This window comes from Chelonia mydas, chromosome 14 (genome assembly GCF_015237465.2).
Source record: "Chelonia mydas isolate rCheMyd1 chromosome 14, rCheMyd1.pri.v2, whole genome shotgun sequence".
NCBI lineage: Eukaryota > Metazoa > Chordata > Testudines > Cheloniidae > Chelonia > Chelonia mydas.
The window spans coordinates 8656014-8683292 of NC_051254.2; the positions used below are offsets into that span (position 1 = coordinate 8656014).

The 27279-nt window shown below is 42.6% G+C and overlaps 1 protein-coding gene across 16 annotated transcripts in view; it reads left to right on the forward strand.

The window, feature by feature from the left end:
* PECAM1 (platelet and endothelial cell adhesion molecule 1) overlaps positions 1–27135 on the forward strand; it is an 89650-nt gene extending 62515 nt beyond the window's left edge. For 3 of the 16 annotated variants that reach the window (XM_027817474.3, XM_043527778.1, XM_043527777.1), the window contains exons 13-17: positions 5–61; positions 2790–2858; positions 9457–9513; positions 19474–19496; positions 25677–27135. In XM_027817474.3, coding sequence (XP_027673275.2) covers positions 5–61; positions 2790–2858; positions 9457–9513; positions 19474–19496; positions 25677–25706 — 236 coding nt within the window. In that variant the 3' untranslated portion in view covers positions 25707–27135. Of the gene's footprint in view, positions 1–4; positions 62–2789; positions 2859–9456; positions 9514–19473; positions 19497–20110 lie in introns of all 16 variants that reach the window. The other 13 variants (XM_043527779.1, XM_027817476.3, XM_043527780.1 and 10 more) reach the window with 11 other exon arrangements.
* The last annotated feature ends 144 nt before the right edge of the window (positions 27136–27279 follow it).

A 27279-nucleotide genomic window follows, 5' to 3' on the forward strand; every position in this document is an offset into this window, starting at 1 on the left:
TTAGGATCAGGTTACATTGAAGACAGTGAAAGTCCTGTAAAATCAACAGGTGAAAATAAAGGTAATTTTCACACTATTTTTTTAATCATAACTTTTTTATCATTTTGGAATTAAAAGTGGTGGGGACATGTCTGATTGTGAGAGCAGGGGACTGGCAATTAGGCCTTCTATATTCATTTGTTTTCTCCCACCTTGTCATCAGTGATGCTGTGGAAAGTCACTTATCCTCTCTGTTTCTAGGTTTTTTTGTATTTCCCACTTGCAAAATGAGCATAACAATGTCCATGTCCCAGGCATGTTCTGAGCCTAATGAGTTGCTTCTTTTGGTTGGTGGCATAGAAAAAGAAAAGTATGATTACCTACAAATATATTTCAAATGTTATTTTTGAATCTTTTACAGAGAATCTTTCACAGGCTTCCTTTACCTTCTGTTTATCTTTGCTTTCATCATTTTTCCACATCTTGACATTTGAAGCAGCATAAAATTGGGTGTCAGATATGAAGAAAATGATCTTCCAGCTAACTGAGGCACCAAATAGGTTTTAAAAAATACCTCCTTTTTAAAGTAATAATTGTATCTGGTATTGCATCATCGAGATGCATAGTTGTATAGAGATACAAAGTATTTTTCAGGACTGAGTGTTTAAAAGAACTAATTAAAAAGCAGTGCTTAAATGTAAATATTCTGGAGATATTATGGCTGAAAACTCATAGACAGATACTATTATGTCCACCCTCTCCCTTTGCTCCCATCTGTGCTTGCCACGTAGGCATGTGAGTGTTCAAAATGTGATTCCTGCTAACCTGACATGTTATAACATGGTTTTGGCTGGGCAAACCCACAACAAAAATGTCTTATGGCCTGTGTTATTCAGGAAGTCAGATTAGATGATCACGGTGGTCCCTTCTGGCCTTAAATTCTATGAATCCTATGAAAAGACCGTTCCTTAGCTGATAGCCTAAATATGAGGCAAGAGACATCAGATGGCTACAACCATCAGACGTTACTGGTCAGCATGAAAAGCAGCAATCTCGGCACACCAGCTGGCTAGCTGCTGTCAAGCTTTTCATAAGTATTGTGGCAAAGGGGAGTCTTAAAAAGGGATTTGGAGGAGAATAATGGGGTGAGTTTGCCAATGTTCTATCAGGAGCTCCACCCACACATCATGGGAGAAAGCGCGAAGGGATATTGTTGAAAATGTAACAAAGGGGCATTGAGAGTTGGTATCATTGGCAGAACGGAGGTGAGAGTTGCTGTCCCAGCAGCATATGGGATAATAGGTAAGGCTGGGATAGCCCATAAAGGCCTTGAAAGTGAAGACAAGTAGTACAGTGGAGAGCACAAAGGTTGAGGTGACGAACAAGGAAAGTGATTGCAGCAACATTTTGAATGGATACAAGTGGGGCAAAGTGGGATTAGTAAAGGCTGGCGAAGAGGAGGTTGCCATGGTCTGGATGAGAGTTCTAGCAGCACAGATGGGTTCTGGGACTTAAATCTTGCGCAGGAAGAAGCAGCCAGATGTAGACAAAGCCTGGATGTGAGGACCTAAAGAGAGGGCTGAGCTGAAGGTAAAAGTTACAGGTCTGAGTGAAAGGCAGGAGGGTGGTGATGTCCATGATGACTGAGAAAAGAGGAATGTGGGAAGGCTTGTGCAGAAAGATTGAGGTTTTTTTTAACCATGTTGATCTTATGCTTATAAATGGACATCTCTAAGAAGATGTCAGAAAGACTGAGATTACCTTGGACAGAAGGAAATAGGTCTGGAGTGGAAAGGTAGCTCCGAATGTCATCAATGTAGAGATGATAGTTGAATTCATGTTTACAAATGAGACTTCCCCAGAGAAAAGTTACAGAAGGGGACCGAGGATGAAGGCCTGCGGAGCCCCAAAAGAAGTTGCATGGTGGACGTGATGAGGATCCTCTGTATAAAATTCTGATGGAGTGATTGGGGAGGAAGGAGAACAATCAGGAGTGAACAGGTTCATGAAAGCAGAGGGCAGGATTTCAAGAAGAGAAGCATGGTTGAAGGTGTTGAATGCAGGCAGAGGAGGATGAGCAGGGAGTATTGGTTATGAGCATCGGCTAGGAGAAGACTATTGAAGGTTTTGAGAACTGTTTTAGTGGAGGGCAAGAGGTGACTGGAAAGGGTCTAAGCTGGAACTAGCAGAGAAGAGCTCTAGACAGCAGTTGTTGAGGGCACATTCAATGAACTTGGATAGAGGGGAGATGGGGCGATAGCTAGAGATAAACAGTGGGTTATTTGAAGATGGTAGTGATTAAAACACGCTTGTACTGTGAGGGGAAGGAGACTGATGAGAGGGGATCAGAGGTGGGGGCAAGAGATAAGATGATAGGAGGGGGACACTGAGGTAAACAGAGGTGTTAAAGAAGTGCAGAGGAGAAGCTCCTTTGTCGGCGATGGGAAAAGGAGGAGAAAATAATGGGGACAGGAAGGGCAGAGAAAGGGGGAGAGACAGACTAGTTGGAGCTGGACAGGCACACAGAGGACTCTAGGGCAGAGGATTTTCTAAATTTGCATTTTGCTATTTTTCAAGACCGCAAAAAAAAAAAAAAAGACAAGAGTTTCAGGCACCACCCAGACCCCTCCCCGGTTTTAGAAAGGAGGTCAGCTTCAGCAGGCTGGGCTGAACCCCCATCTGCCCAATCATGTGCCCGTTAAAGTCCTTGTGAGCTTGACCATTGACTTCCCTTGAGTCAGGATCAGGCTCACAGCAAGTATGGCATAGGGAGTGCTACAAAGAAACATCTTCTTGCTATTTTGGGGCAGGACCTGACCACGAGAGTGCTGAGGTGGAATATACTGAAGTTGAAGTGTCAACGTCTGATCCTTACAAAGGTAACGAGCTGGCTGACCTGTACAGTTATGTATTGGGAGTCGTTACAGACCTGCTGTTTCTGCCATTGCTTTCACTGGGAGCAGGAGTAGGTCCTATGCTCTATGCATGGTAGTTCCTTGGTAATAGCTCTCAGTGATGCAAGGACTGCTGTTACCAGAGCCAACCAGTGCTTTCCCTTTCCTCCATGATTCTCCAGTGCCCTTCCACATAAGATCTTTAGCTAGGCTGGGCTACCAGCTGGAGCTGGGGTTCTAAGCAGAAAGCAGCCTGCTGTGGGTCTGCGTGTTGTGGGCTCAAAGCTCATTGAGGGGCACTTAATTTTTTTTTAAAACTTTCTTGGGTGGCTTCAGCCTCTACAGCCCACAGGAGGAGGGAGAGGGAGGGGCTGCCCACCCTGCAGGGAACCGGGGAGTGTCCCCACCCACTGCTGAACCTGCTTAGAGATCAAGGAGGTAGAGAGCAGGAAGTGTGATTAGTCCCTAATTGAGTGGACTAGTGTGATTAGTCCATAATTTTTTTTTTAAACTTTCTTGGGTGGCTTCAGCCTCTACAGCCCACAGGAGGAGGGAGAGGGAGGGGCTGCCCACCCTGCAGGGAACCGGGGAGTATCCCCACCCACTGCTGAACCTGCTGAGAGATCAAGGAGGTAGAGAGCTGGAGGCCTGCAGGGAAACAGAGGCTTGGTCTATGTCTAAAACTTATGTCAACCTAATTCTACAGACACAGCTTCTGCCTCTCGAGGAGATTTACGATAGTGATGGAAAACCCCCTTTTGTTGCTGTAGTAAGTGTCTGTAGTGCTTGTAGCGTGCGCACACACACCCAGTGAGAGTGTAGGGAAGTGAGAATGTTGGCTGCCCTGGTAACAGCCTCCTGCTGTCAGTGGTATTAATTCAGAGGGAATATATGGGCTAAAGGTGTTACCACAACCCAGTCCCTGTCCAATGTTAAACAGTGTTAAACAAGGTCCAGGGCTTGGTATCCAGAGACCACAGCCACTTACCGCCATGGCAAACACACCATTAAAAACCCTTTGTATCTTAAAGATACAGAAAAGAAGGAAAAACAGTTAAAGCATTTGAAATGTAAAGTATTAAATAGGGTTTTCATTTGAACAACATCCCTTGTTCCCTTTCCATTTAGCTATAGACAGTTTTTTAGAAGGAAGCCCCTCTCCCCCACCATTTGACAGTCTCTTAAATGGTAATAATTGTCATCCCAGGTGGTGGTGGTTGGGCCGATGGGGTGGGAATGTTCTCTGGGTCCCTGTTTGTCTGGCCCGTTCTGGTCAGGACACCTCTTAGGATCAGAATGATGAAGGCCTGGGATCCCAGAAAATGGTGGGGCTGGCCGTCATGATGGTGAAGCTCGCTCTAATAGCCTCCGTCTGTACTTCGTCTGTTCTTCTTTTGTTCTTTCATGCTTCCCCTCCAAATCTTTCTTTTAAGGACCCCAGAAATGGAGTGGAAGATGGAATAGCCCATCCCCTCATTTTGTCCATTAATTAGGCTTCATATCCGACATACTAATTTTGGCTCATTGACTTCCGGCTCCTCATCTCCAGTTTTTAACCAGCATAAATTCAATGCAGTCCATGAATGATATCAGTAGGCCTTTTTAATTTAGATTAACTCAATTCATCTGTCTCCCTTTTGCACCTTTTCCCATCAACATTTGTTGTTATAGGTTATTGTAACATCTTATGAACTTTTACATACTTCTTACAGTTGAGTTCACAAGTTGGGTAAATGTGTAGGCCCCATTGTTGCATGTCTTAAGTTCCATGGTACAGAACTTAGCACAGCAGAGCCCTGCTCCGTAACTAGGGCTCCCATGCACTCTGGTAATACAAATAATAATGATGGTGGTAGCCAGAACTCTTAGCATGGCGTTACAGTGAATCTCCTCCCGGCCTTTGAGGTAATTGTCTTGCTGGATCCTATTCCCAATGATGGCATGTACAACTCAATTTTTTCCCCTCACCCAAAGCATCATGGTATCCTCAGTCTCCTTGTGCAGAAAGTGGGCAAATTGTTCAGAACACACATAAAAGCCCAAGCAGTTAGGAATAAATGAAAACCATTCAGGATGTTAAGCCTTGTCCCAGCTCTCAGCTTTAGCTTGAGAAGCTGAATAGCCAAAGGAAGAAATTCAAACTTGCCCTTTCCAGCTAGGGAAGGACACCTGTTTATTTGTGTGCTGAAGACATTCTTGTTTCGTTAGCAGTACAAATGATTGTTTGTACAAATGTACTGCCTTTGAGCTTTGAGCAGCAAAAGACAGCTGGCTTCTCAGTGCTCTGATTGCAATATGCTGTCATTCTCTCCTTGGGGTTCTCTGACTGCATTCGAAGCAGGTAACCTATTTACCATTGCTAAGTGGTGCACTTAGATATTGGAGCCACTGTATTGTATTTTAAGGGATTACTAGTCTAGAGTTACAAATGTTTCACACACCTCTAGTCATGCCCAGTGCAGTACAAGGGCGTAGAATGTTGTAAGAGGTACTTTCTATCAGATGAAATGTTAAACTAAGCTCTTTGTTAGGGGCAAGTTAACGAACGCCTAAAAGAATAGGGGATAACCTTTTGCATCTGAGCCAGCATCCAACTCAGGCTAGGATGTTAGAAAAATATTATTGAGAGAGGAAGGTCCAGTCTATACTACACGAACTGCCATATTAACTCGATCTAGTTAAATTACAGTAGTGCACTGACATTTTTAAAAGACGCTGTTTTAAATGGGATTGGACCATATTTTAACTATGTGATACTGTTTCAAGTTAGCCTTGGACTGTACGATCTGTCTCATGGTTCAGGAGTCTGATTAAAGCATGGCTTGGTCCTGTCTGTCCTGCAGGACTAAATCATGCAACTCAGCATGCTTAAATCTTACACTGTTGCAGTTTTTTGTAGTGTAGACAAGACAAAAGCTACCACTTAACATATAAGTGCTTGCTTTCTGTGTATGGTCACTGCACTACCAGTACCTACTGTGTTACTGGGCCAAGTATTTTGAGATACTGCTAGAGTGGAAGCTGTTATTTGAAACCAAACAGCAGTCTATGCAAAAGACTTATTCTGTCAACTCTGCATTGCACCATACAGGATAAGATTTAGGCCACTAGCACTTACGTTGACAAAACATTTGTCGCTCAGGGGTGTGAAAACACAATTGAGTGGCATAAGTTTTGCCGGCATAAGCGCTCATATGCATAGCGCCATGTTGGCAGAAGAAGGTCTCTCCTGTAGGCATAACATGGCGACACAAGTGCTCTTACAGTGGCACAGCTGAAGAGGCATAGCTGTGTTGCTGTCAACTTGGAAGCATAGGCATGGCCTTAGTCTCAGGGAGAGAGAGGAGTAAGGCCAGGGGTTGTTTTTTAAAATACTTTTTCAGTAACTACTCTCACCCATATAAAGGGCTTTGGCCCCTGGATTCCCATCAATGCTTTTATCATGTTGAGGTTGCTCATATTCTACTTCAAGACACAGTGTTCTTTCATGTCTCTGTTACCATGACAATGACCAGCGCCTCTGTTCTGAGCGAACACTTCAAGAGCCTCAGACTTAATTTAAAGCCTCAAATATTAAGCAATTAAATCTCCTCTGGCTCTGTCTGTTTTCTGAACAAGGGCAAAGTACACAACAACAAAGCTAGGCTTACATTCTACTCTGGACGGATGCACTCCTCATCCAGAAGGCAGCATTCAGAGCTAAGAGTGTTTGCAGCAGGCAGCCTCTTCACTCAGGAGATTACATTTTACTTTCAATTTTATCAACAGCAGATTAAGAAAGGACCTGACCCTGCAAGATGGTGAATACATTCAATTTCCATGGCCTTCAATGGGAACTCAGGTATTCCTCAATCACTCAGGATCAGGCTCTAAATTACTATATCTAATTATACAAAGGTCTATTCCTGCAGCCACTGAAGTCAGCATCAAAACTCCCATTGACCTCAAGGGGAGCAGGATCAATAATTAATGCATAATAGTAACCTTTGGGGCAGTTTTGAGGATAAGGATTAATTAAACATCCCCTCGCCTCCCAAAAAGTCCAGTTATAGAATGATGTCTGTCAGCATTAAAGAGCTATTAACATTTTGCCCTTTTCCCTCAAACCAAATCTCTCCCGACAGATCTTTTCTAGGATTCTCTCCTTTTCTAGGATTGCTGAATATTCTTGATCACCTTATGGTGGTAAATATGCAATGGCTGTGGAAAGCATTTCTGCACTTCATCATTGCTCACACGAAAGCTGCACCAGCATTATTAAGGGTGGTAAATCTGCCAGAAGAAAAGCTAATGTAGACAAGGCTTCAGTGCCTCATTTTTCTCCATCTGTAAATTTGGGATTATTTGTTTAAATTTGGGATTATGCTTTGTGAGCAGCGATGGGCTCCTCTAATGAAAGTGGCTAGCTAAGTGTTGGATATAGCATTATTTTTGGGAGGTTAGAGTTGTTTGCTGATTTGATATTTAAAGATGTGCTGGTGATGGGGACTGGTGTAATAAATCTTGAAGGAGAGACTATGCTTAACAAAAACATATTGCATATCTTTTCTAAGTTAATTGTGACACAATACTGTGCAATGAGTCAGACCCTTTATTGTTAACACAAGGAAAACAAAGACCAAAGCTAAAATATTGTCAGGAAATATCCCTAAAAGGGGAAGGGAGAAACTGCTAACCTTGGCTCAGTAAGAACATGCCCCTCCTTTTACTTCTATAGCTAGTTAGTCAATTGCAGGGTGCAGCATTATAAGGTCATTTGGAACAAAATGTCATTATTTTTAAGTCCTTTCTGCTAGCACATTTACCGGGGGCTAGGAAAAGAACAACTTATGAAAGGTTAAATATATATATATATATCAGGCCCTGAGATGGTTTTGATTATTTCAATTCTGTCCAATTTATTTTGATTTTATGCCACTATGTGTTGTGATTAAGTGCTTGCTGAAATTCGGATCCTGCTGCTGTTGAAATCAGTGGGAGTTTTGGAATTGACTTCAACAGCACTTAACCCTCAGTGTCTAAAGTGTGTTTAGCAGAATTATTTAAAATTAATTCAAAATAAATCTTTCTGGGATTGCAGAATGTGTTCCCAAGGTGCATGAAACACTGAGCTGCTATTTAACAATTCATTATCCTGATTCTCAGTTTGACTGCAGAATAAATATAGGAGTCTCTATAAAAAAATCTACCTGTGCCCATGAGATTCGCATGGTGGGGCCCTTCAAGAAGCCCTCATAAAGCTAAAAGCCTTTGTCTATTCAAGGACCAGAACCATACTAGGAAGTATTTAAAATAGAGTTGTTAGCACAGTTCCCCGGCTGCTGTGACCCGGGATTTTTTTCTTTAGAACCATGTTAGATTCACATGGTAACCACAGCTGTGTTGCCGCAGTAGATAATGAAGATGTTGGGAACCTGAGTTGTGCTGGCAGCTGGCTCAACCCTGCCTCACCTCTGCCAGAAGGAGCACCCGTGTTTATGACAGTGATCCACAAAAAGGATCTTAACCAAGCATCAGACAGGAAAAGTCTTTCTTGGGTTTTTTTAATTTGGTATTTTTGGATGATCCCACCCAGAATAAAAGCTCGTTGCAGGATTTACCATAGTAGATAAAAACGGGAACCTCAGAACCAGGAGGAAAACTTTCCTGAGACTTCTTCTGCAGCCTCAGCTGTATGGAACTTGTGTGGGTAAGGCCAGCTATAGCATTTTGGAGGAAGAAACCCAGTAACATTAGTCTTTTGAGGCTTCAATCTCCGTCTGTTCTTCCCTCAATCTCTCCTGCCTATCCGTACCCTCTCAGCCTTCCCTTCCACTCTGTCTTCAGCTCATGCACTGGCATGGTAAATTTGGAACTGTCTTGCATATTCCCACTCCACCACCATGAACTGGGGGATCTCCCTTTTGTAAAAATGTTGTTGATCCTGAACACTGGAGCTCTGAGTGTGCAAACGTTCCTTGAGCCTTTTCACAAAACTAAAGCAGCTCCATGAAAGGAAGATTTAACTAGAAGAAGCACAGAACACGTGAGCAGTTTTCAGAACGCAGACCTCATTTTGTGAGCCCTCACGTCACTTAAAGCAGCTTAGGGTGACCAGATGTCCCGATTTTATAGGGACAGTCTCTATTTTGGGGTCTTTTTCTTATATAGGTTCCTATTACCCCCCACCCCTTCCTGATTTTTCACATTTGCTGTCTAGTCACCCTAAAGCAGCTTGTCCAGTTTGAGGGAAACTATTGAGGGAAAAGCTTTACCCTAGGGTAAGATATTCCTTGTAAAATCTGAGGATCAGTTTAATGCTGGGTAAACTTGTGCATGTGTGTGTGTGAGTGAGAGGGAGAATCAAATTTATAATGGGAAGCTAATTTCAACGTTAACTAGAGAGGGTCCATCTCTCTATAACATAGACACGGGGAGGATCGGGGGAACAGCTGCTTTTTCATCCCGACATGGAATGGCGCATTGCTGTTTATATAACGGTTTCCTCTAAAAGTAAAACAGTGTGTTCTGTTTGTGTAAGGAGTTTAACATAAAGCAAACAAAAAAAGGAAATAAATTGATTCTGTGCCAATACATTTTCCAGCTCCTGTAAAGAAGGGGACTGATACAGTATATAGTGAAATCAGAAAAGCTAATAATGGTAAGTAAGCTAGTGAAAAATTAAACACATGAAAGAAGTTTGGAAGCATTTGTATCTAGATAGGTTAGAAGGTAAAGGATATAGAAAAGCGACACTGAGGTCCTATGGACACATCCCACATAGCAGCTAAGAAAATTTAAGTGCTGATACATTTCATAGCATCTTTGTGGTTTCCCCCAGTGTGGTGAGATTAACAACTGGAACATCTGCTCCATTAATCCATTCATGTTGTATCTCCCAAAAAGGGCTGCTTCAGATCTGGATCTGAATCTGGATTTGAACTTGCCCCAAATTTGTGTGGGTTTGGGGTTTGTGTTCTGAATCTAGCTCATTTCCAATTGCTAATATTTATCTTGTTCAGGGTTTGCCGCGGAAGGGGTTGGTTTTTTTGAAGCCCACTCCTTTCAGTAGGCTTCAGAGCCCAAGCCCAACCCAAGCCGCAGCTTCAAAATGCTGTGTACGCATGTATCTTTTTAGAGTGCTAGCACCAGCCCAAATCTGTCCTCCCAGGCTGAAATGTACTAGTGGCTCACTTTTTCTGATACTGTAGAATACTATGTACTTTGGGGTATTTCTTCTGTTTTCCTGTCTTAATAATAGTTATTTTAAAAATATATATAACTCCCACACATCTGTATTGCAGCCTCCATCCCATTCTGCCCCTAAACCTAACAACTTTGAAGCAATATTATCATACTTAATTTCTTTTTTAATATAATCAGATTCCCTCCAAATTGTGGACACTACCCACTTCCTCCTTGCAGATTCTGAGGTCAGCAAGGATCCTTCTCTGTACCTGGATCCCAGCAGCTATCTTACTGCTGGTGATTATCGACAGTTGCTCTGGCAGCACTGAAATTCCAGAGACACCTAGGTTAAGGGTGCTTCCTGCTAGCTTGTCAAACACTCCCATCAGAGAGGATTTCCTTCCATCTCCTTTGTATTAGGAAATATCTATTTGTAAATGTCAGCCTGTAGTCTGGCCAGTTTCTCTTTTTTTCTCGCCATGTGGCTTTTGTGGTGCATGTCACGTTTGTTTTTCTATTTTTCAATTTTCATCTGGGATTGTCCTTCCCCGCCATACACAGTTTGCAATTCTATAGAACCTCCCCTCTGAGAATCACAAAATACTTCAAAAATCTTACTTAGTTTTATCACGTGAGGCACAGTAGGTCAGTTTTATCTCCATTTTTCAGCTGAGTAAACAGAGAGATTGAGTCATTTGCTTAAAGTCACATAGATGGACAATGGCAAAGCTGAGAATAGAGCCTAGGAGTTCTGATTCCCAGTTCATTGCTATAACCACTAGTCCACACTCCCTCTTTGTAGTCTTTCTTTCACCAAAAAGCAAAATAGCCTTTATCCTAAAGAAGAGGTCAGTTACATGGCAGAGAGCAGCCCTTGTGGCTTTGTAAGACTGCAGATTTCAGGAGTCTGACCCAAAGCTCATTGAAGTCAATGAAAAGATTCCCACTGACCCATAGGCTTTGGATTAGGCCCTTAATGGAATGCAGAAACAGACTGTGTACTTCTTTCTTTGTGCCAGGGTGGTGAAGCCAGAAGTATTATGCCTTTCATGATTCCATTCCTTTTCCCAGAGTGGGAGAGCCGTATGTACGGCAGAGACCTTTTGCAAGACCTAATTCATCAGATCAAGCGTGTTTGAGAGGATTATTATTCAAGGCACTTATAAACCTGTATTTGTTGTAAGGCAGGAAGTCCAGCAAAATGAGATTCGATTGAAAGTCTGGGCTGAATTGGACAGATGAGACGCAAGCACCCCCTTAATCTTACAGTCCACCTGCTCCCTTATACATAACATTCTACATTTTCAGTTATTTTTGGAAACTTAATAACAGCGTATTGTTCTAATCGCATTTGTTTTTCCTGACTGACACACAGGAAAAGTGTTTCAAATAGATAAGCAGGACATCACACAGGCGTGCAGTAGTTTTGGATGGCTACATTACATATTTCAACATCATATTTACTTTGTTTATGGCTAGGCTGCATGATAGCACTGTAGCAAAGGGTACACACAGATGTGGCAGGGTTCAGGGACATGTTCAGCCATTCAAACTGATGAATGTTTTAGAGCCCGATCTTGCAAGATGCTGGGAGCCTCCTATGAGGTGCTGGGGACCCCCAACCTCCATTGACATCAATCGGTTTGATGCCAGTGGGGGCTGAGTCTTCAGTCTAATACCTTACAGGAGCTGCCCAGCACTCTGCAGTATCAGACCTTTGACTGGGAAGAACAGATGAGCTCAGGGAAGCTGTTTTTAGAGGATGAGCCTGTGATGTCTGGTATGTTGGGTGAGCCAACTGTGGTATCCAGAATCAAACAGGCTAACCCATCCTCTATGACCATGTAAAACAGAATTAGGGTGAAAAGCACCCAGAAACTTAATTAGACTTAGAGCCTTGGAGCCCATCTCAAATTCACTGTCAAGTTCTCAAAATAAATTACCCTATTCCTCTACCTCCACCCCCAACTAAAGTCCTCTACTTAAAAAAAAAAAGAAGGTGGGGGGGGAAGCAGCTGAAATGTTTTCAATGAGAGCTTTCTGGAGGAATCAGTGTTGTCTTGGGGTCAGAGTGAGGGACTAGGAGTTAGGCCATCTGAGTTATATTCCTGTCCCTCCCATTGACCCACGTGTGACCTTGGGCAAGTCTCTTGACCTGTCTGCTATTTCCCTGCAATACAGAATGTTGGGAGGATACATTCATTGATATAGGCTATGAGAGTACTTGGCTTAATTGGGATTCTCTCCATTTTACAGAGGATGTTGGGTGGATGAGCTTAATATTTGTGAAGAGCCTTGAGATCCATGACTGAAAGATGCCATAAGTGCAAAGTGAAAAGGAGTACTTGTGGCACCTTAGAGACTAACAAATTTATTTTGAGCTGTAGCTCACAAAAGCTTATGCTCAAATAAATTTGTTAGTCTCTAATGTGCCACAAGTCCTCCTTTTCTTTTTGTGGATACAGACTAACACGGCTGCTACTCTGAAACCTGTCATAAGTGCAAAGTATTACTGTTATTCCATGGCAGGGAGTTAACTGATTCAGATTAATGTTGCATCATCTGTCTGAGCATAATGCTAACACTGTAACACTTTTTCTTTCTGTCATACTTGCTGTATCTAACACATATTGGTACAGCGAGGCAGCAGGCTGTTTTTTTCACAGGCATCAATCTCAGCGGGCCTGAGGGCTTGCTTACTATTGAAAGTTAGTTTGGATTAAGGTCAGGTGTGAATTTAATGCATAATAGCTATTCCAGAATAACTCGTGTGAATGCTCTTATTCCAGAATAAAATGGCCTTGTTCCTCTTCATCTTAATCCACTTGGATTAATCCAGGAACAAGAGACTCTCATTCCAGAATAAGAGCATCCATACATGGAGCTATTCCTGAATAATGCCATGTCTGGATAAGCCCTGTTTCTCATTTACACTAAGGCCCCTTTGGCAGTAGGTATAAATTACAATGAAATCCACTTTAATGTCCCCTTTATTCTTCCAGGGAAGTGTAAAGGGGTCTTATTGTAAAGGAGAATTTGGTCCTCAGTATTTAAAAAGATGTGGTTCTTCTGAGGGTAACTAATGGGGTCTGTAGCACAGTAGCCATTAGTCTGTCAGATAATCAGAGAGGCAGTATGGTCTGAGTATGGTACAGAGAGCCAAGAACTTCTGAGTTCTAATCCTAACTCTGCCACTGACCGAGGCCATGTCTATGCGACAGCGGCACCGCTCCGCCACGATAGCACTGTGGTGTAGACGCTTCCTATGTCGACACATGTTGATGGGGGTTTTCCGTTGATGTAGTTAATCCATCTCTCGGAGAAGCAGTAGCTAGGTGGTCAGAAGAATCCTTCCATCGACCTAGCACAGAGGGTTAAGTCAACCTAACTACAGCGGTCACGGTGAGACACAGCTAGGTTGATCTAATTTTTAAGTGAAGACCAGGCCTAAGTGTGGACCTTGTGGCTGCTGGACTCTTTCCTCACTCATAAATTGGGGATAACACTCGCCTGCCTAATTGCTTTGGGGCATAGTGTGGATTAATGAGCTGATACTGGTCACATTGCTTTGAAGATGTTAAGTGTTATATGTAGGGCCCTACCAAATTCACAGTCCATTTTGGTCAATTTCATGGTCATAGGGTTTTAAAAACTGTAAATGTCATGACTTCGGATATTTAAATCTGAAGTGTCAGTGTTGTAATTATAGGGGTCCTGGCCCAAAAAGGAGTTGTGGGGGGATTGCAAGGTTACTGTAGCGGGGTTGCAGTACTGCTACCCTTAACTTGTGCGCTGTGGCAAGGAGCCCAGCAGCAGTGCAGAAGGAAGGGTGGCCTGGTATGGCATTGCCACCCTTACTTCTGTGCTGCTGCTGGCAGGCACTGCCTCAAAGCTCGGTGCCTGGCCAACAGCTGCTGCTCTCTGGCCACCCAGCTCTGTAGGCAGCCACGCACAAGTAAGGGTTGCAATACCATAACCCCCCCTAAAATAACCTTGTGACCCCCGATTATAATTATTACGCGATTCAAGGCCACTTCAGTTTTTTAATCAGAGACAGCGCCCGTTACAGGGCTTCATGTATAATTTTGCCTTTCCAGAGAATTTATTATGACCAATGAGAATTTTGTAGTGTGAATCTCCTGTGGGGGAAGAAGTTGCATGGGATGTCAGAGGTCACTAACTGTTGCTTTGTTGATACAATTTGATGTGATAACTGAGCCAGAGTCTGTTTTGGCTTTCACTTCTGACTGTGCTGTCACTAGTGTGCGCTGCAAGGTCCTCTCGGTGACTAGCACATCTTGACCTTCCAGCTCAGAGAACTTAGGGAACCAGAGATCCTCCCTGTCCTGAGTCATAAAGTGGCTGGGGTTCTGCATAGGGTTGCCAACCCTCCTGGATTGTCCTGGAGTCTCCAGGAATTAAAGATTTTCATGTGATGAAACCTCCAGGAATACAGCCAACCAATATTGGCAACCCTACTTCTGAACTTTACTGCCCCTTTTTCTCATTGCCAGTCAGTCCTCTGAGTATCTGAGCCTCCTCCTTGGTTGTCAGAGTTCTAGTCTTGTATTGCCTGCTCTTACCTCATTTCCATTTCCTCTTGTAAATGCCATTCTGAGGCCCCGACTTCACCTCCTCTAGTTTCTGTGTCCCAGCCTCGTTACTGTGCTGATTTCCTAGTTCACCCCAATATGCAATGTCAATGGCTACCTAGAGGGTTGGGTGTAGAGATGGGCCTGAGATGTACAAAGTCAGTTCTGCATTTCAAACCCCCAAACGTTTTTTCTGGTTCACACCTGGGGTTTTGTAGAGGAAAGAGGCAGAGTGTGAAATTCAAATCTCTTCAGGCCGATCTTGGTTTAAAATCAAATAGCAGGAGACCTCAGTCTACTCAGCTGCACTCCAGATACAGTCACCTGTATGGCACAGGAGCAATTTCAGTACATAGATTTCTTTACTGAGGACTCTGCATTATCACATCGATGTCAAGCCCTGAAACAATGAGTGGAAGCTGCTCTGCCCAGCGAAAGGTCCATCTAGTTCCAAGCCACAGGCCTGTAAAGATATGGCAAGATGGCGTCAGAGCTTAGTTTAAAACTTCTATTTCTTTAATGCATCACATTTTTTTCTCAAGCATGTAGGTGGCTACTTTAAGGCTTTATGGGAAACACGGACGCTTTAAGTCCCAAACAACCAAACCCTACATCAGTTGCTTTTCTGAGAATGACCTCTCAGAATGCCACCCGTATTAGTGCTTCTGATACTGCAGCTTCACTCTGACAAGGACCCCCTGTCAGCACGGCTCTTGATGAAGGTCCTCAAAATGCTCCTTGCTCCAAATGCACTTTGGAAAGCGATGTTTTTTGGGGTGGGTGGGGTTTTGTATCCATCTCTGTCCCACAGCAACTACTCAGTGCTCAGAGACCTTCCTAAGCTTTTAAGGACACACTGTTTCCCACAAAGTGTATTTGTGAATTCCTGCTTGTTCAGTGTATTTCCTCTAAGGGTCTGGTCCAACATCCATTGATGTCTATGGGAAGGTTTTCAATGACTTTGGGTGGGCATTGGATGGACCCACCCATCGATCCTCTGTGGCATCACAGAGCTGATTGTGATTCATTACCATGGGGTTCCTGGACTGCTCTCTATTTTTAATCCCTCTTTGGGAAAAGGGAAATCTAGCACACAAAATACATAGCTAAACCCAGGTCTGCTTACACTGGAAAAACGAATCAGTAACTGAGAGGCAGTTGCAGCGGCGAGACAGGAAGTTTTAAGAATCCTATTGCAACCAACAATATACTGTGGAAAAACAAATATTCCCCAGCGGAAAGAGGCATGAGAAATCCCTACTGCATTGGGCGGGTTGAAACAAGCTATTAGAAGTTGGCCCCGGTAATCAGGAAATCTGCTCTACCATTTTCCTGCTGCCAGGCTCCAGATGTCGTACAGTACCTCTGTATTGAGCTGGGAGAATATTCACTAGAGTGGTGAAAAATCTTTATCAGCAAAACAAGACACCAAAGGAAACTCACCTGGTTTGGGACTTCATTGCAAATTGCAAAGCTCGGCCCTGGTTGGCCAAATTTTCTGCCAACCTGAAGAGGTGGAAACTATAAGCCCTGTGGTGACTTTTTTTTTTTTAAACTAAATCTGAGCCCACAACAATACCCCCCAGAGCCAATAGCTTACCTGCTCTGGGGTATTCAAGATCCAGCTCTGGGTCAAAATCTTCTGTCTAGCCTCTCTTCTCCAGTAATGTGTGAATTGAAATCTGGATCTGAACAGTTCTCTATTGTGTGGCATGCAAAGTTCATAGCTGGACCCAAATTTTGCAGTGTGGGCATGCTTCTAGTTTTCAGCTGAAACCAAGGCAAAGGTTAGTGGTTTCAGCCCCATCTACGTATGCATGGAGTTTCTGGGTTCAGCTGAACCCCAAATTTAAGGCAAAATATGTGTGTACTCATGTGTAATGGCATCCTGGGGGCTATGCAATCTGTGCAATGGAGCTACTGCAGGTTTCTCTTGCTTTAACTCAGATCACTCTTTAACCCCCCCCTTTTCTCTATACTCTCAATCAATCCATCACGGACACATGACTGAGTCTAAACATAGCCTCTGACTGGTTGGTATATACTTATGAGACTTGCAAATCTCTCTCTAAACGTGAATGGGCCTCCATGCTCTCAAATACCCAGCAGCTATATTTGGAAATATATGGCAAAGCCTAACAGGGCTGGCATTCATGCTATGTGGCAAATTCAGTATTTGTTTCCATCATGCAAATGTATTATTTGAGCCTAATACACCATTGAGAAAAAAATAACTTTTAGTTCCTCAGTAACTCGTACATGTACGCTACCTCTTTAATACTTGGCAAATATCTCCTCAACCATGGTATTTGTAACTTCAGGTCATTTATTCCCTGGTGCCCATAACAGAACCCATTACCGCTGCTCTGGAAGAAAATTGGCAACTCTACCCATACATGATCAGAACCCAGAATATCTCTGCACCTTTTCCTGCCTCCTTTCATAGGAGTAAGCTCTGTTTCCTTCGAAAACACCAGTATTTCCCAACGTAACAATAAAATCCAGTTTGGTTTAGATAAAAAAATCACTGTAAATGTATTTAAAGGTTACAATAAGGAAAAAAAGTTTTGTAAAACATTAATGGCCTGATGGCTTCTGCAAAAAGCACCAACTAGGCAGCCCTATAGTTTAATTACAGAATATTTGTGTTTACCTGGTTCACAACTTTGCAGGAATCACTTAGACCTCTAACAGCCAAAGTGGTATCCCTCAGACCACAAATGCAGTTGTGTGACATTCCCCTGACAGGAGCAATGGTGTTTACCTAGAAACCCAACTAGTTATTGGCCACATGCCTTTTGATCTTGGGTGACACAGTTACAAGGCGGTGGGTGATCTCTTGTTGTCACATAGGACAAAGTAGCTTTGGATTAGCAAACATCTGTCCACTTGAAGTTTGGGAAACATGTAATATTTATAATTTCCTCCTTTGTGATAGCACAATACACAGCGACTGAGGCTTTGCATGCATTCTCCTTAATAAGCTGTTTAATAAATAAAGCTAGTTTAGTCCATTTCAAGTTCGACTTTGATCTAGCAGTGGGTAAATGGCATTATTGTTTTGATAGAGCTGTATCTACTTCCAGCAATCAAATTTTTGCATATTTGCAAATGCATATTTTCCAAAAATCTTTTCTTTTACTCCTCTCAGACAGGATAAGACGACTGGGTCCAATTTTATATTGAAGTCAATGGAGTTGCACTTATATATATGTATGAAGTCCATTGGAGTCAATGGAGTTGCATAAAAACAATGTGACTGAGTGCAGACTCCAATTCCTGAGCTCCGTTGGTAGGGCTAAAGACACCAAGCAACACTTTCTTAAGGCAGAACTCCTGGAATGTAAATGAACAGTTAAATAAGACAGTCATAATTCTAATGTAATAAAAATGCTGATAATAGAAATCTTATGTACATCTACTTCGCTAAGAAGGGACTTAACTGGTCACATAAATGTGACTGGCACAGTCATGAAGCTGTGAGGGGAATTATTTATCATGGTACAAGAACATACAACTCTGAGTAACAGGATGAAACTGAACAAAGGTGAATTTACATTGGATGTCAAAGAAAACATCTTCAGGGTGAGACCTACTAAACCATTCACTAGCCATAGCCACCATCTTTTTGTATTTGCATAGTGTCTTTCATTCAGGGATTTCCATGGGCTTTTTGAATTTGAATTAATTAAGCATCACACCCTGTGGAGTAGGTTAAGATTATTATATGCAATTTTAAAAATGGGTAAACTGAGCTAAAAGAAGGTTAAGTGACTTGTCCAAATTCACACAGCAAATTGTGCCAGAGCCAGGATTAATGTGAAGTCCTGACCCCAATCACTTGCTCTATGTATTAGTCCACCGTGCTTGCCGTGGTCATTCTGCATTGAAGCTCATTGTGCCAAAAAGCATTCACTGGAGTTGAACACTAGTATGTATCTCCTGTGCAACAAGGATCAGTAGATCACACAAATATACTACTTTAAACAAGTCTGATAATCCCATCTAAGAGAAAGACGAGTCGCTCTCCTAAGCTCTCTACACACCCACTTTTTAGATGGGGAACATTTCCTTAGCAACACAGAAGTTTTGGTTTTTTTCAGATGGCAATCGTTAAATCCACACTAAACATAAACACCAGGGGCCTGATCCAAAGCCCACTGAAGCTGAGTGGAAAGACGCCCATTGCCTTCGGGAGGCTTTGGACCAGGCTGAAGAATCTTTTTATTAATTAAATCTTGGGTACCTTTTGGGGATCTCCTTTTTCTTTGGCATTTGTACCCTTCTCAGGATTCTCTGACCACTTCCCTCCCTGGCACTGCATCTTGAATGGTCCTTTGAAATATGTGTTAACTACTTATGCTAAACAATCTGTTTCATCTTGTATTTAGCTGTGATACTCTGAGTAAGTTTCCCAGGCCTGAAGAAGAGCTCTGTGTAAGCTCAAAAGCTTCTCTCTCTCATCAACAGAAGTTGGTCCCATAAAAGATATTACCTCACCCAGCCTGTATCAGACAAACCATCTAGGAGTGGGAAGTAGAGCATATCACCCATGATAACTTGCCTCTAAAAGGAAGTTTCTGTCACGTGCAACAGCTGCTTGTATTCTCAGGAGGGAATATTTTGTCACTCAGACAGACTTCTGCCTTTTTGAGTCCCTACATGGAGCAGGTGTGGGGGAGTAACTGCCCCTCAAACTTTCCAGCTAGCTGGTTTATGTCACTGCAAAATTACCAAGTGCAATGCATGAAAATTTAACCCTGAATTCTCATTTATTTGTATGTAAAGCTGATCCCTTTCAAATGTGCCATTCAATTTCTAAACTATATTTTATTTTGCAGATTCTGGGGAAAACAGACACTCTGTAAGTATACATTTTATTTGAGGAATAAGAGATTGGGAAATTAGATTGGGATAACCGTTTGATCAGTGAAATAACATTGAAGGGTATTATATTTTTGTATTGTTTGCAATACTTTGGAAATGTACTACTTAGCACTTTCATTTATATCCTCATTGGCCAGGTTTTCTCTGATATATTTATATAGCAGTGAGCACTAAAAGTCATATGAAATAACTGGTATTTGAGAAAGCCACTATAAAGCACAGTTGGTCCATGATGACTCTTCGAAAGGGGAGTTTACACATGAAAAAACACAACTGTGCAGATTTGGCTTGGTTGCAGGGGTGTGCGCTCTGACACAGCAGAGCCAAGCTTGGGAATGTCCTCAGACTTCCACTGGGCTGATGTATTCAAGAGCATGATGGTGCTGAACCACTTGAGGATGGATATGAGGGCCTGCTGGGCTGGCCGGTCTATGGAGTAATAGCATCAGTGTCAAGTGGGAAAAGAGGCAAATGAAAAAAGGGTGTTTAGAACCTTAGCTGGAAAAACGACAGTGGGGCTAGCACCAACTGTGTCTCCTTCCCAAGGAGTGTGCCTGCACGTGTACACGGGGAGATTTTTACCATTTGCAGGTGTGATTTCCTTCTTAAGGTGTAGAGCGAGGGGATTTCCTGACTGTGACTATTGGCTCGAGCCGAAGCTTGCGTTCAACTCTGCCTGTGCTCCTGACCTGTGCTATGTAGCACCTTCAACCAGGATATTAGAAGACGGGCCGACTGGCAGGATTGTTGATGGAGACTGTGACGTTCTAAACAAATATTAATGGAAAGCAAATGCTGACATTATTACGATCATCCAGTCAGGGAACCGGAGCAACGCCATGTGGTGTAAGAGCCCAGCCAAACTAACCATTGCAGCTCAAATTTAATGGACAATCTACCAGTCAAGGAATGATACGATGAATAGCTTTGAACACCAAACTAATCAGAGGAAAAGCCAATTTGTGGAGAGAATGAGTGGCTAAATGCCTCAAATGAATGATCACTTGGCTCTGCTGAAATGCAAAAGACGAAGTACAAGCACTCCAGAAATAATGATATTAACGTTATTGAAAAAATACTTTCCGACTATGCCCCCAGGGTGCTGTTCGGTAATATCATGGTTATTAATTATTATTACTAGTGCTGTTGTGTTAGCACCCAAAATGGGCCGGGCACTGGGTAAACACACAGGAAGAGACAGTCCCTGCCCTGATATATTTATAATCTGATTTTAAAAGAATAATTGAGAAGCACACAATGAAAACCATACTATGATCAAACCTGCCCCCATAAGACTAGAGAGAGTAAGAGAAAGAGAGGAGGATCCTATCCAGAGGCTAAACTCTGAGGTCTTTTGCTCAGTCCTTACTCAGACAAAATCCTGATTATAGTCCTCTAGGATTTGATTTCAAGAACAGGGAGTTTTCAAAGGTAACTCTTGAAAAAGAAAAGGAGGGAGGAACTGCCACATATTGAGGGACACTGCAGAGGCCCAGTTGCCTCCTGGTCTTAGACAAGATGGTTGGATCCCTAAAAGGCAGCTGGTAGAGCTCAGATACCTGTTGGGACAAGGTTGGAGGCAGTCTCAAGGGTAGGCAGGGCCAGCCCCAGTCTCAGAGGAAGTGTGCCTGTAGGTATAAGATCCCTCCCACAAAGCAGGGCGGGAGTGTATTTTTCCTGCCACTTATTTTATATGACTCGGGAGCATTTGCTTAAAAAAAAGCAACTGTAGCAAATAGGAGACTTGTAAATAACAATCACAGTAGCACTCTCTCTCTCAGCTAACAATACACATTCAGGCCTGGTCTACATTACAGAGTTAGGTCGTCATAAGCTGCCTTACGTCCACCTAACTCTGTAAGCGTCTACACTAAAATGTAGCTCCCATCGATGTAACTCACCCGCTACACCGACTTCATAACTCCACCTCCGGGAGAGGCGTAGCGCTTAGGTCAATGTAGATAGGTTGACGCAGTGTTAGTGTAGACATTGCGTTGCTTACATTGACTGTTTGTTACCTTTCAGAAGCTGTCCCACAGTGCCCCACACTGACAGTTAACTCTGTGCAAGTGCTCCTGGTGAGGACATGCACTGCCGACATAAGGAGCGTAGGCCGGAAATGGAAAAGTGATTTAATTACTGCGGTGGCTGTATGTCGACATGACTTAGGTTGACTTAATTTTGTAGTGTAGACTTGCTCTCCGGCTCTGAAAGGCAGGGGCCTCCACCTTCCATCAGCACTCAAGTCCACATGGGATACAAAAGAAAACCTCTGTATTATTTACAGTCCATTGGCAGAACATTGAAGGTCATGGAGTGTGTTACAATAAACAGGTGGATTTTAATAGGCAAATAGGGTTTATTTTTCATTGTCATCTAAAGGTTTGGGGTTTTAGTTTGCTCTCTATCTCCTAAAAATAAATCAAGCCTAGTTCTCCACCCAGTTGCAAGGATGCAACCTCATGGTGTCACAGAGGAGAATTTTTTTTTTTTTTAAATCTGTCGTCGGGATAAAGGCTGAGTATACACAGGAGAAGGTGGAGAGAAGTAACTGCAGCAAACAGCTGGTGTGGACCTGAATGGGAGGCATTGTCCTTTCTCAGTGCTCTGGATTGCCTGTTGGAGCCAAGGCTGCATATCTTCTGCACCCTTGGACTTCAGTAAGAGGTTCTGGGCATGCAGCATTGAGGCCTTTGTTTGCACCCTTATCCATAACTGCTACATCAAGCAGAGTTCCACATACACTCTAGCTGCTAACGTGAACTGAGCCCTTGCTGTATAGAACTTACACAGATATTTCCCAATGCTTGTAAGGTACAGAGTAAGTGAGCCAGGAGACAGTCAGTCCTCCTGGGTTCTGTGGCCAGCTCTGTCATTGACTTGTCTGGCCTTGACCCAATCATTGATCACTATTTTACAGTTGGGCAAAAGGAATTTAATATCTCCCTCACAAGAGTGCTGAGTGGCTTCATTAATTCATGTTTGCAAAGCACTCTGAGATCTTTGGATGAAAGGTGCTATTGATGTGCCATCATTATGATAACTGATAATTTTGATGATTTTTTCTATTACCAAAATTGAGTCTAGAAGCCATTACCTGGAGCCATATAGAGGCTGCTTTGGTTCTTGAATGGGCTGCAGTGTAAACACCTCAGCACCCTATGTAAATAATTTTGGCTTTAATTAATTGGACCCTGACATTTTACCATCTCCTGGCAAACTAGATGAGAGGAGTTGGATTTAGGGCTGCATTTTCCTTGCTTGCATAAATTCCTGTTTGCAGCTGGAGAGTAGTAATAAGATCTCCTGTAAAATTCAACCGACTGTCACAAACATTTTTAGTTTCTCATTAATACACAAAAGAAAAACCTGCTTTGGAATAAGCTGTGCATGTTACCTGACTTTTCCCCAGCGATATGCCCTTGGGGTTCACATGGACAGCACACAGATGTGCAGGATCAGGATGTGCATGTACCACTAAACGTAACCTCTGAGGGTGAGCACGATACTTCCCAGGAAATGGCACTTGTGCAATACACAGGCATCCCCTAGAAACTCTGACATAACGTTATCGGACAGGAAACACCCTGCTAGGCATCCCTGTTGCAGTTAAATACTGTAACTTCTCCTGATTAAATAGCTATTTGAATCACCAGGGCTTGTGCGGACAGGGCCCAGGTCTGCTCACAGGGCCAACTCTGGATTAAAAAGCACCATCAGGTCTTTGTTCTTTTGCCTGCTGATCAGGAGCAATCCAGAGTGTTTCTTTATCTTCACATAAATGAGCCACAGTGGGGATCAGAAAGTGAATTTCCTCGTGGGTTTTTTCTTTTCTTTTCTTTTCTTTTTCTTTTCTTTTTTTTTCAACATTGCTCAGGCAACGTAAAAGTGCAAAGAGAAAAGAGATGGAGAGACTCTGGCTGTGCCTTCTCTTCTCGTTTTATTGAAGTACTTCTCTTCTGTAGCTTATTTTCCTGCAGCACTATGCTCTGCCATGCCTCACAGGTAGAGTCCGACCGAGGGGAGTTGCTGACCCTGCCTATCAAAGCAAAAAGAGTCCTAATAACATGATCAAGTGGCTTAACCTTCCTTTCCAGGCAGTTTTCTACTTTAGAAGTCTGGAGAAGATCTTGGGGGAGGTGGAAGATCTCTCTGCAGGGGAGACTAGCCCTGCTGCTGCTCTTGCTGCCCCTGATGTGTGGATAGAGGCCTTTGGTCTCCAGGCCTGACACTGTGGCATCCTAATCAAAGGGAACATGTTCAGGAAAGAAAGTAATGCCCAGATAGCAGGTTTCCTGGCTATAGCTACATGTCAGAGTGTAGGTCTTGAAAAGAAGGGCTTGTCTACACTACCTGTCGAATCAGCAGGCAGCGATTGATCCAGTGGGGGCCCATTTATCACATCTAGTATAGACGCGATAAATCGACTGCTGAGCACTCTCCCGTCGACTTCGGTACTCCACCAGAATGAGAAGCGCAAGTGGAGTTGACGGGAGAGCGTCAGCTGTCGAATTACCGCAGTGAAGACACCGCGGTAAGTTGATCTAAGTACGTCGACTTCAGCCACGCTATTCACATAGCTGAAGTAGCGTCTCTTAGATCGACCCCACCCGGTAGTGTAGACAAGCCCGAAGACTCATGATTCGACATTTTCATGGAGATAATATGACACAGTGGGGATTTTTGTGGCAATACACCATACAAATGTATTGGGGGGGACAGATGGGAGTAAGGACTGTGGGACTGAACCCCTATTTGGAGTCTGGGTTTCAGAGGTGTGGGCACATGCCTTCCTTTTGACTTCAGCAACGGTTGTGGGTGCTTGAAATCTGACCCTTGGTGTGTGCTTCTTACTTCAAATTCAAGTAATGCTGTCCCGCTTGCTTCTAATAAACCTATTAAATTATGATGTTCTGCGTTAATGGTGAGGAAGTCATAAGGCAAAGCCAAGAACTGCTGCGTTGAAGAAAAAAAAAATGAAGAAAACAGCTTTATAATGAGCTCTCCCCCCTCCATTACGCCAACCTCAGCCCCTAAGAATTTGTGTCACTGTCAGAATAAGTCTAATCCAGCATGAAAACAATGAAGAACTTTGCTCCCTCCACGCTGTGTGAGGCCACGATAAAAGTGAGCCCAGTGCTTTAAAAAATGCCACACATTGGCAACTACATTGACATTACACAGATTCACGGTAAGGTTTTGATCTCATTTAAGTCAACGTGTTAGACAAATCCAGTCGAGGCCTGAATTATTTAAATAGGTTAAAATCAAATTGCAGTCCAAGTTCTGATTAGAGAGGGGCACAGACCAAAGTAACCTGGGCCTGAACACGTTGGACTTGAGGAATATTCAGAACTAGATCCAAACTTTGGGCTTGTGGCCTCTTCTCTGTTTCTTGTCTGCTACAGGATTTTAGATCTTAAGTTCCATCCATAGGAAGTGTTTGCAAAAGAAATGGATGTCTTTGAATTTTTTTTTACCTAAAGTGTCTGGAGTAAATTAATTGAATTACTAAGAGAGGAACTGGGAGGAGGTTTCCTTCCTGGAATCAGAGCTGGCAATCTTTCTAAGTTATTTAATGGTCTTAGTTTCTGAAAACATATTGAAGGAAATATCTTAACAATGAGATAGCCACTTCGCCAAATACTAATTTGGTATTGTGCTGGATTTGCTGCAGCCATACATTCTGACTTCATATTCTCCCCTGTCATTTTTACTTGTTTGTTTGTTTTATTTTGTCCTGGTGGTGAACGTGGACTGATTAGCATCACTTAGGACACATTGTACTTTCAGGTGTACATTTGTACTAATACAGAATGTACCATCCTGGAGACAAATGTCTCCAATTCTCCACCCACTTGCAGAACTGAAAATCTGGCCACTTATTTATTAGTCAGTGCCCAAACATAGATTTAGGTGCTTAACTATAGGCAAGCAGTTTGAAAATGTTAGCGTAAATATCATGGTGTCTATTTCCTCTCTGTACCATGGAGATGTTGAATGACTTTGAAGAGGAGACATGATGATTGTTTAGCTTATTGTGCAGCTCTTGGAAGAGTTGTTGTTATATTTCATCTCTTTATGCAATTTCATTGATCCAAGAGTTTTTTTTAAAATTATGCTTATTAGCTTTTTTTCCCCTCCTCATTGCTAATAGAGAATAGAAGGTTCTCCTGATGCCACTTAACAGAGTCATCGGAAACATCAACTGCTGGGAGACAAAAACAAGATGCGAGATGATGTGCCTGTTTCAAAAGCTCTATGGCACTTATTTATGAACCTGCCAGGCTCCTCTCTTCAATGTTCATTTCCTCAGGGTGAACAACAGGGACATTCCTAAAGCATGTAATTTTAAAAAATTATGAATAAAGATTCAAATGGGAAAGTGCCTATGGAAACCAAGGACCAATATCCCCCACATGGTTCATTTCTCTCACTAAAAGAGTTTTGTTTCTCTATCCTCCATTTCATCCTGCTCTGGGGAGGTGGGAGCATAGAGTAAGAGTACATTCTGGGCTTTTTTAAAACTTAATAACTGTACAGAGTTTCAGAACTTTACCAAGTGCCTACATTATTAGAAACACAAATATTCCTTGTTCTTTGTTAAATCACTTCTTGTATCTAAAAGGTTCACTGCTCATTTTGCTGGTTGGCATATTGGTTCTTTCTCAAAAGAATGACTGCACATCACAGTCCAGATTAGACAAAATATAGATCACAGATGTTGGGTCCCGGGTCAACAGATTTGGGCCTGAAGCTAAACCCTTTTCCAAATCCTATCCCCAAACTTCATTAAAGTTCAGAAGCTTATTTGGGTCCAGATTGTAACCTCATACCTGTCCCTACTTTATCTCTACAATATGCCAAACCAACACCTTGCTTCCGTGCTTTTGAAGATCAGCACCACATTCAGATTCCATCGTGGTGGCTGTTCCCTGTTTCAATAACAGGCTCAAAGAAAGCCGTGGATCCAAACACTCCAGGACTTTGGAGAAGTTTGGATCCAGATCAGAACTTTGCAGTTCATACTAATCTCAGGTTTATTGATGCAAAGAAAATCCAAACAAACAAAAACCCCAAACAGAGATTTTTTTTTTCAGACTGTAAAGTGGGTCCCGATCCTGCAATCTGTTCCCATGTATCACTGCAGATTCAATTGCAGGATCAGGGACATAGATAAGAAGGCTCTTGTTTTAAATGACAAATAGCATTTAAAATAATTAAACCAACAAGGATCTAAGTCATTCTTACAGAGAGATGACATATGGACTCATATATATATTTACTGCTTTAAGCTCTATATCAAAGGCTCTGGAACAGAAAAGATATGTATCTCCTTTAAAAGCAAAGGATTTCTTCCCTCCTTCCCCCCCAGCTTAAACTGTTCAGTTTCTTACCGACTAGTATCTTTTTAATTTATTTTTCCCTAGGAAAAGGTTGCTTGTATCATAAAACATTTAAACCTTTCACAGACAACAACGGGGTTTGTAGCACATCTCTGTTGGCAAATATACATTCGAGCATCCCATCAACCCTCCCACCCCCTCAATAAAATGTTATTACAGTGAATTTGGAATTTGGAAAAGGTATTTTAATAAAGAAATCTTTGAACTTAACTTTGCATCCTTGGATGTTTTTCTTATCAGCAAATCACAAATGGCTGGGGGGCAGGTTATTATTAATGTTAAACTGTGTGGGGATATCAGTGAACACACAGCATGTCACAGAACATGGGGGAAAGCATGGCCGCTGCTCAAACT